Below are 10624 nucleotides of genomic sequence, written 5' to 3' on the forward strand. Positions count from 1 at the left end.
AGATAATACAGTTCTTCTTTTGAGCAGCATCTAAAGCACTCTCTCTTGCTACCCAGAGGTAGAGACCAGGGGCCGTATTCACAAAGCATTTTATCTTACCGCTAGGAGTGCTCCTAACTCGCGCTAAAACATTTTACGTAGGAGTTTTTTCTTAAAAGTTATTCACAAAGCCGCTGAGACCTACTCATACTAAGGATAAATCACTAAGAGTGAACTAAGAGTGACGCGCCGTTGCTATGGATGACGTCGATTCTCGTGCATGAGTTTAGAAGCGGTCAGTACGGTGATTGGTTGTTCAGAGTAGGCGGTCTCGGTGAAACTCATCCGCAACATCCCACAAACGAGCCCACTAAATCACCGAAAAACAAGGAAATAGTCTAGGCTAGAAATGTATTCCCATCAAATAGTTATGGACAGTGCAGTTAGCAGAATACACGCATGATGACAAGTTTGTGCAGACCACGATAATGACGTTGTATATGCACGTTAAAGAGAGAGCAAACAATAAAAATACGTAAATTGCATTAAATCGAGGAGGCAATTAAAAGCACCCTGCAAACTATTATATAATGAGCATATTTCCAGCACTTAAACACTTTCAATAACAGCCCATACCGCCGTTCAAGTCCCCCTATCATGATGAATGAAAACAATCTGCGTGTTGATGGAATGTACTTTCTTTCTATTGACGAACACGTCCTCATCTTTTGATGGCGCAATTATTTTTATGTGCGTCCCGTCAATAGCACCGACCACACCGGGCATACCTGCATTGCCATGAAGTTGGCTTTGATCCTGTGTAGTTGTTGATTGTCCAAAGGAAACCGGATAAACTGTTGGATGATATGTGGTCTAGAGAGCGCGTTGATGGTTTGGTTTATGGCACAGCTGACTGATGGTTGCGATATTCCTAAATCGTCAGCATTGCAAAGTTGCATTTTCCCTGTTGCTAAATATCGTAGTGTTGCCAAACATTTTATTTCCGGACTAATCGGGTTATTCCTGTTAGTCGGGGATGTTATTGCATCCCGCACTAATTCCACAACAAGTTTGATACCCTCACGATTTAGCCTATATCTCTTGATCAATTCACAGTCTTCCATTGTCTCCAAAACATTTCGTCTCTCAGCCATTTTCAGATTCTTTGTGAATAGGTCTTACTGAGTTAGGAGTCCTCTCGAGGACTTTTAAGCTCTCCCAGACTTAGGTGCTACTTTTAGGCCTAAAATACTTTGTGAATTGCTCTTAGTGAATACAATTAGGAGTCCTAAATTTAAGACTGACACGCCCATTATGCTTAGGAGTTTCTCCTAAATTCGCCAGTTAGGAGCTACTTTTAGCCCTAAAATCCTTTGTGAATACGGCCCCAGAAATCTAAGCTGAAGTACTTTTTAGATCTTCACTGCCACGTCATCAACAAATTGGCCAATGTGGTCAGAGAAAACACAGAAAATATCTGCAAGCGTTTTTCACACAGTAGACAAGGTTGGAAATCAGTAAAATGTCCCCACAGTATAATTAAACATGCGTCTTGGTAGACAATCCTAACGTAAGTCCACAATAATAAAATCGGGTAATCAGCATCTATACCAAAATAATAAACTTTAATAATTCATACTCATTAAAAGTCTGCTCAACTATTCAGCATTTCAATGATGAAATTAGTTATGGCATCATTAGAGGATAAACAGCCTATTGACCTTCCACTAAATTCACTTCACTTAAGATTTTACATTGCATATGAAACTCTTCAAATGAAACTCTTCAATGCAACTAATGATTTCCTGTCTGTGGATACAAAAGCAATACTTTTGACACTGCAGGAAACTAACTTTGAAGTCACTTGTCATTTCCGATGTCCACGCAGCTGGGGCTCTGTGGTTTGCAAAGCTAAGGGTAGGGAGGCACATTTCTAAGCACCACAGGTAGAAGCACCTGCTTTTCTCCACAATAACAGCTTTTTCAGTCCGTGTGTGGTTTTAGCCACACAAAAAAAAGAACAATTTCATCACTGCAGGGAATTTAAATTGCAAATGTGTACGTTTGACACTTATTAGCAGAGAACATATAGCCTACGCAGGACCAGAAAAGCAGGATTCTGAAGGACTGAGTTGGATTGACCGATTGATTTTCTGCATAAGTTGTGTTTGTGCATTTCTGTGTGACCTTATGTATGACTCAGAACGCATGCGTGTGTGTGTGAACTGTGATTGGCGAATTAAAGTACTGGCCAGGGCTGAGCAGGTCTATCAGGAATTTGCTGATTCAGCACTTCACTGCTCAGAAAAAGAATTAGGAAGTGGACACATTCACATGCACACACGCTCAAACTTTCTTCTGCCAACTGGCCCCAAAGCATAGGCTCATATAGACACTATCTCAGTCCTCACACACACACATAGATACATACACACATATAGATACACACACACACGCACACACACACACACACACACACACTACCTTCAGGAGCATACACCTAATGGAAATAGGATTAGATGTAGGGGAGACCAGGGATAGTTGCAACACTTTTGGGGCTTTTCCCCAATAAGTAAAAAACCATTTACAATTGGATAGCCATTTTGCTATATTATGCATTATCAATATGTCAGCTACTGAAACAATGTCTTTAAGATGTTTTTATGGAATAAGTACAGGTTGGAAAATGTATTTTTTTTAAAAAACTCAACTGTTACAACCGTCCTTGTGTACAGGGACAGTTGTAACCCATGCAGGCACAGTTGTAACATCTTAATAACGGTTACCCTTTTTCACACTATATGACAAAAAAATAGGGAAAGCTGTCAAATTCTAAGGCAACAAGATTTTAATGGGATTTCACACATCCTCCAACAAACAATGAAAAATGAACAGAACTTTAACAGAACTTAAAACAGAACACCAGAATTAATCAGATTCACAGTTGTGGCAGGTGTAAAAGGCACTTCCATCTGTGCAGTCCTTGTGTGCCCAGGCTTTACAGGAGCAACACTGCAGCCACATCTCCTTGGACCTGGAGTAGCTCTCCAGGCACACAATGCAGTATTGGGCCTCATCTTCATCAGATGAGGCCTGCATCTTCTGCTTCTTGTTGGGTATGGTTTTTTGGCCGAAATTGATTTTTGTCTTCGCTTTAGACTTCTTTGCGTTAGATCTTTTTTTCTCAGCCTCGAGTTGATCTTTCATCGGAGTGTCTGTGAGGACAGCGGTTTCTCTTCTTTTTCTCCCCTTTGTGGTCTGCTTCCTTGGTCCAGCTTTTGGATGTGGACGGATGGACAAGGGTGAGAAAGGCGTTGCAGAGGATGATGTCCCAGGCTCCACACATGGCCTGACAGGGGATGAGGCTGCGAGTAGAGGAGAGGAGGCTGTGAGTGGAGGAGAGGAGGCTGCGAGTGGAGGAGAGGAGGCTGCGAGTGTAAGAGAGGAGGCTGCGAGTGGAGGAGAGGATGCCACAGTTGGTGTTGGAGCTGCACTGGTAGAAGGTTCTGGTGGTGGGCGGTCTGTGACTTGGGATGGAGCAAAGTCGATATCATTGAAAATGTCTCTATTAAAAGGCCAAATTCCAGTGCACGCGAACCCTGCCTGGATATTTGATGGCGTTGCAGCCAGAGGAAGGGCACTTTTCACAATGCCCGGCAGATCGTAAATGGTCATTGTGGTTCCTGGATGAGTCTTCATCCAATTGTCACAGCGGCTGTTGATGTGCCTCTTCAGTGGCCCATATACAGTGCGATCTAAGGGCTGTAGTTTGTGAGAACAGTGGGGAGGAAAAGAGAGGAGGATGATCCCATGGCTCCTGCAAAAATTAATCCCCTCCACAGAAAGGTGGGAGGAGTGATTGTCCAGAATCAGCAGCACCTTTGACTCCTGTGAGCTCTTGGTATGGCTCTGGAAGTGCTTGAGGAAGACCAAAAAGTCTTCCTCTTGCATCCACCCAGACCCATTTGCTCTGCCAATACAGCCAGGAGGGCCATTGCTGGTGAAGAAGAGATGAAACTTCTTCCGGGGGAATATCATCATTGGGGGGATGGAATTCCCCAATGCATTTACAGCACATGCAAGTGTGACGAGAGTGCCCCGCTCTGCAGATGTCACACTGCCGACTTGTTTCGTCCCTTTTCTGGCAACAATCTTCCCAGGGTTTTGGACAGTTGTGACTCCGGTTTCGTCCATATTCCAAATTTCCTGTGTGACAAACTCATGCTTCGTCAGGACTGCAGACAGGTTGTCAAAAAACTTTTTCACATTTGTTCGGTTGAAGCTTGTAGCCCGTGAGAGACTGGTAGCCTGAGGTCTGCGTATGGAGAGGGTAGGGTGCCGCTTCAAAAACGATGTGAGCCAGTCAGCTCCGGCCATCTCTTTCTCTGCCCAGGTTTGAGGGAAGTTGCAGTTGTAGTTCTTTGCCAATTCATAGGCAAACTTCCGCACCTAAAATGAATATACATTGGAAAATATTTCACTTGTCTGTTCACTATAGGCCTCAATATATTTGATCACTTACTTTTCTTTTGTTCAGTAGCCTATAGATAGCCTATTCTACCTTAATTATGACCTACCTCCTTTGAGCTGAGACCATAATATAGATCAGCTGCCTCCATCAGGTAGTCTCTCAATAGCATCTCCTGCTCTGTTGAGAACACCTTCTTTGGAGTCCAGTAGCCTACTCTTGGGGGTGTGTGTGATCCCTGACTCTCCAACCTCAGCCTCTTCTTATGGAACCGGTACAGGGTGACATGGCATATATCCAGGGACTTTGCCACTTCCCTGAATGATTTGCCATCCTGAACTTCACCTGAGGCCACCTGCAGCAGAGCAAGTGGCACTCCCCTGTCGGTCTTCCTCTGTCTGATACTTGGCATACTGTAAACACACACACACACTTTATGCCTACTGTACAGTATTTAATTCTGTTTATTTTTACAGGGACAATGCACACCAATCAATGCTTGAATGAACAATTGATCATTCAAGCAAATGAGCCATCATTGTAAATGTGCCATGTTACAACCGTCCCGTTACAACCGTCCCAGAACCACCAGTCTTGCTTCACCCCCTGTGAACCTGCCTGATTGCTGGCTTGACCCATATTTAGCTAGCTATATTTGTAGCTTACAAAACAGTTATTCTAATAATACTAGTTTGGATTCCTAGACATTTTGAACTCAAGACAGTATCCAAAAAATACCTCATATCATTTTAGTTAATATTTGACCTCAGAAACACACTTTTGCTGATAACTTACGTGAGATATTCAAACGTGGCTCCTTTTTATTTCGGCGATCTTACCATCTAACTGCGCATGTGCAGAGTGAGTGTCATCACTCTAGCTTGATTATGATTGGAGATATTGAGGGTGTTACAACCAACCCGTGTTTCAACTGTACCGGGTCTCCCCTACTAGCTATTACAGCAAAGTGGTGTGTAGCTTTAAGCTCACACAGGTCGCACTGTCCTCATCGGCATGTGTGTACGTGTGTGTGTCAGAAACAGGTGGGTGTGTCCCTGCGCTGTCTATTCTCTATGCGTTAAACATTAGTGTAAATGAGCGTGGCTTTCCCCTGTCACAGCAAATTAATGTACTGTATGTTAATCTGTGCTGATGGTATGGTTGATTTGGTGACAGCGCTGCAAACATGTCAGCCTCATTGGGAGAGGCTACTCCAGTGTGGGAGAAGGTCTGCTTCCAGCTAGCTATGCATATATTTGCATTTGTGTTTAGGTGAGGGAATCCTGCAGTGCGTGTGTGTGTTTATGGTTACTGAAGAAATATGTTTTTGTATCAAAACCTGTATGTAGATGCTCAAGTGTATGTGAATGTGCCCAGCTGTGTGTGTGTGTGGGTGAAGATGGGAAAGTGTGTGCGTGATGGGTGTGTGTGTGTCCCATGAGGATAATGTGACGAAGCCTGTGGTGTGATGTGTGATGTAAACAGGGATCATTAGCATAGCGACAGCCACTAGAATTCACACTGTGTCTACACCCATGGTCTACACCACCTGGGAGCTGATAAACACACATACAGGAAAATGTGCATTAAGATACGCACCTGGAAGGTAATACACCGTCACTGCATGTACAATATAAGTAAACAGAACTGACTTACACACATACACCCACATTTTACATTTTACATTATATACATTCAATCCCATCTCATCTCTTCCTGGAGCATCCCCCTTGTATCTTTATGGAAATTGACTGCAGACAGGGATTGGCTTTTTATGTCTGATTTATGTTGGTGCTGCGTGTGTGTGAGTGTTTGCGTGTTTGTGTGTGTGTAAATTGAACCGAGACAGGGATTGCGTTTTTATGCCTGTTTTATTGGACAGTCTCTATTGCTGTCAGGGGGGGATGAAGAGAAAAGAGGAGACACGAGAGAATGAAGGTGAGGAGAGGAGAAGAGAGACAGAGAATTGGAGAGACTGAGAAGAGAGACATGGGCAGAGGAAGTTAGTGGTAAGAAGAGTAAAAGAAGAATAGAGAGGAAGTATTCATGCTGTAGGGAAAAGAGCGAAAAGAGAGGATTCAAAACTGGAGGTAAAGACAACGAGGAAAGGAAATGTGCGAGGAGAAGTAGGAGTTTAGGAGGCAAATTAGTCCTTGTGAAAAAATAGAGAAGTTAAAGACAAGAAGTGAGAACTGAGAAAAAAAGAAGACAGTATACAATAACAGGAGAAAGCATAAGATGAGGAGAGGAAGAGAATGGAAACACGAGAGAAGAGGGAGAGGAGACGAGAACATCAGAGAGGTATCGGGTGATCAATCCTCGCCTACTCTGGGGAGCGGCCCATTTCTCAACCCCTTGTTAGCAACCTGTGGCGCTACACAATGGCACGCAGCACACCACACTCCTGAACGACCCCGTGCACACTCCACTAGCTATCGCAGTGTGTGTGTGTGTGTGTGTGTGTGTGTGTGTGTGTGTGTGTGTGTGTGTGTGTGTGTGTGTGTGTGTGTGTGTGTGTGTGTGTGTGTGTGTGTGTGTGTGTGTGTGTGTGTGTGTGTGTGTGTGTGTGTGTGTGTGTGTGTGTGTGTGTGTGTGTGTGTGTGTGAGAGAGAGAGAGAGAAAGAGACAGACGAAGAGAGGACGCTTCCCTTTTTGCTGTTTATTTTATTGATATTCTGCTTCCCTAAATACAGACCAATCCGTCTCTACTGTCACACACATGCAGAGTTGCTTACAAGCATGCCGTATGCAGACACACTCGCAGTTCGTCGATGCGTCTGGAGGGTTAGAAAAGTGAGGAAGACGAGAGGATAGAAATCACAGCAGAAGAGGAGGAGACAGGGAGGTAAAGAGGAGAGGAGGGATACAGAAGTGAAGAGGAAGATTATGGAGGAAATAGACACAGAGGACAGAGAAAAGAAAGAGGAATAAGGAGAGATAAAAAGGGACAAGAGGAAAGTGAAGAGGAAACGACGTAAGCAGAAGGTGAAGAGGATGTGAAGAGGAGAAACACAATCCAGAGTGATTGATAGGCAGTATGCACATCTGTGTCAGCCACGGCCTCCTCACCAAAACAAAACATGGATGTTTTTATCACTTTTCTCTCCTATATTTCTCTAAAATTTCTCATTTCCACACACTCCTCTATTTTCCGTGTTATCATTATATCCTTGCTCTCTCCACAGAGTAAGAGGCATTAATTTGCTTCAGTTGATTGCTTTGGAGCATTTCATGGAGCAAACATCCTCATCATAACTCTCCTCTTTCCTTCTCCTCCCCCTTTCTTCTCCCTCCAGTCACTTTTTCTCTTTTTGCATAATTTCCAATTTCCTTCCTCACTCAAAATAAAACACTCAGCAGGAGCCACTGTCTTTCTACTCACATTTGAGTCTCTGTGCACGCTTTTTTCAGAACTAATCTTTTAATTATTTAATTGCGAAAAATGTGAACAATATCTTCAAAAGCGGAATACCAAACATGTTCAAGTCACAAGTAGGAATTGTACAAAATGTACACACAATAAATGGTTCTAGTTAACTGATAAAATGATCATATTAAGGGGCGTCCTGGTAGCTCACTTGGATGAGGAGACGCTCCGTGATGCGTTCACACCAAATCCCAAGCAATGTGAATGTGAAACAAACAGTGCAATCAGAATGAGAATAGCTTTATTCGTCCCACAGAGGGGACATTTGCATTTGTTACAGCAAGAAAAGAGCCACAGACAGCTTAATATTACCCAAGAAGCATGCATTAAAAAATATTAAAGATACAACATTTGTTTTTAAATTACACAATTTACAAAATACACATCCTGTAACAGTTCTGAGATATACTGTATCAGCCAGGTATGTATTGCACAGTTATTAACAGCATATATATTGCATTATTGCACATATTGCACATCATTGCTATTACACAACAAGGGGTGTTATAGTCTGTGTTGTTGTGTGTGTGGGGGTCTAACATTTGCATATTCCCAAAACATTTCAACTTGAGCGAGATATTCATGTATTGCTGTTTCACAAAAGCCTAACACCATTAAGTTTCTCTTCTTTTTCGCCACTGACGTTTATTAAGAAATGTATGAAAACAGGAGTAACAGGTAGGTGGGTTTCAAGAGTTGCTTCGCTAAAGCTTCAAAATGACAGTATACAATAGGAACTGTGGGACTAAAGCAGAAGAGTAAAGTTGTGGGCCAGGTAGCAATACAATGAGCTGAAAGTTATTATAAGCTCTGCGTGGAGAGAAGAGCTGCAGATTCAGGCGTTTGTCCTCTAAAGCTTCATCCCTACGAGTGCTCCCTTTTCCATTTTGATTTGATACACTGTTATTTAAATAAAAATAAAAAGTGCCACCGGAAAATCATCAAAATGGCAAAGCTTTCATGGCTACTAAATACAGTATATTCACTTTCTATGTGATTGCAGAACATAACAAAACTAATGAAATTGGGTTTTATAAAAATGTCACACTTGCGTAAACATTTTTTTTTCAATTAACTATATCTACTCTTTCCTTTCTTATGAATATTCTGACCCTGACAAAGAAAGCTTTTTTTGATACACAGAATAATGATAGATTTGCATAATGGTTACTGTTATGCAGCAGCATCCTGCTATTCAAGAAGCGCTCTTTTGATAGACAGGGACAAAGGAGGCTGGAGGGATGTGGGGACGGGAAAGGAGAGGGAAAAGAGGAAGGGATAGAAAGACAGACAGTCACAGAGAGGTGACATGTATGTATAGATATTAAGTATGAGGGCAATGGGGGAGTAAAGGAAGAGAGAGATAAGAGAGGAAGGTGAGTTAAGGAGAGAATGCGTACAGTACAGTGGTGGCGCTAGGGGGTGGCTACTTGGGCTCAAGCCCTGGATGTTTTCTGAAAAGCCCCGGATGTTTCACTAAAAAAATTAATTACAATTTTAATTTTTTTTAAATGTCTCGTGAGTTATGTGCAGTAACGGAGTCCACCAGAGAGGCAGCCGCTGCGGGACATTAGGCTGCGTACTGCGTAGCCTTCCCTGCCCTGAACAAGAAGAAGTGATCCTTCCTAGTGCCTGACAAGTTTTAAGCTAATAGCCTATAAAGTTATGGATATTAGAAAGTTATTTTCATCGAAGCCGGCGCCACAAGCTGCAGCAACAGCAGCAGTGTCAGCAGCTGACAACAATGTCATCACCAGCAGTGAAGAAATGGATGATGTTTCAGGTTTGTGAATCTAATGGTGATATCTGCGAGAGTGATGTAACGTTAATGTTATAGCTAGTAAACATGGAGTAACCACACTAAGTATAACCTTATATGTTAGTATTTATACAGAACATGACTAAAAATTATACTAAGATGTAACGTTAACCCTTCATACCTCAGTCTATTTTTAAGACACTAAAATAACGTATTCCAATTTTTATTTAGTTTTTGCGCGTGGAATTATACCGGCTCTCGTTTCAGTACACATAACAATGAAACCATAGCAACGGAACTGACAGGCAACCCTCTGAATCAGACTCCGATTGGCTGTGACTGCATCCACTCAGAGTGTGGGGAAACGTGACTCTTACACTCTTTACGTCACAAACAAAGATGGTGGATGAGAATAGATCTATAAAACGATAAGCAATGCACCAGAATCAAGGTGAGACTATCCGCATCGTTTAAAACTCTACGCACATTTGTTTCACCAAAATAAGTAAACGACTGTGTTTGAGTGAGTTAAGGCATTAGTTTGCTTCATTAAAGGGTGTTAATGAATAAGTGTTCTCCAGTGCCTTTTGTCCACTTTAAGGTATTATTAAGGTAGGGTTAATGTTGCTCTCAAAGTGCACCAGATTGATGCTTTTAACTTCAATATTTAAAAAATAATCTTCCCGGGGGAGCATGCCCCCGGACCCCCCTAGAGGAGGCGACGACCCCCCTAAAGGATGTTCGGTCCACCCCCCACTTGTAAAAAAAAAATAGCACTTTACCCCTGCACCCCTCCCCCCCCCCAACAAATCCTGGGCTAAGCCCCGGATCTCCTACAATCCTAAATACGCCACTGGTACAGTATAAGACTATAGAGGAAACAACAGGAAAGAGAATAAAATGGGCGTGAACAACATATATATGGGAACACAACATTTGATGCCAGTTTGCCCGAGCAAATGGGCAAACATTTAGCTCTTACAATAGAAAC

The 10624-nt window shown here is 42.6% G+C and overlaps 1 protein-coding gene across 1 annotated transcript; it reads right to left on the reverse strand.

Annotated features, from left to right (window-relative positions):
- Positions 1 to 2508: 2508 nt before the first annotated feature.
- On the reverse strand, positions 2509 to 5332 carry LOC307044516 (uncharacterized protein). The gene is made up of 2 exons (XM_079689825.1): positions 4557 to 5332; positions 2509 to 4428 (listed from the first exon to the last, which is right to left on the reverse strand). Exons 1-2 carry the CDS (start codon positions 4857 to 4859, stop codon positions 2908 to 2910), a joined length of 1824 nt encoding a protein of 607 aa, XP_079545951.1. The 5' UTR covers positions 4860 to 5332; the 3' UTR covers positions 2509 to 2907.
- Between the last annotated feature and the right edge of the window lie 5292 nt (positions 5333 to 10624).

The sequence above is a fragment of the Notothenia rossii genome (genome assembly GCF_949606895.1).
Source record: "Notothenia rossii genome assembly, chromosome: 6".
NCBI classification, from domain to species: Eukaryota; Metazoa; Chordata; class Actinopteri; order Perciformes; family Nototheniidae; genus Notothenia; species Notothenia rossii.

Bases quoted from the DNA above. Each gene is read 5' to 3' on its own strand.
- LOC307044516 (XM_079689825.1), bottom strand. From the start codon at position 4,859: ATGCCAAGTATCAGACAGAGGAAGACCGACAGGGGAGTGCCACTTGCT. The intron at 4,429-4,556 runs GTAGGTCATAAT...TATTCATTTTAG, and splicing joins ATGGTCTCAGCTCAAAGGAG to GTGCGGAAGTTTGCCTATGA.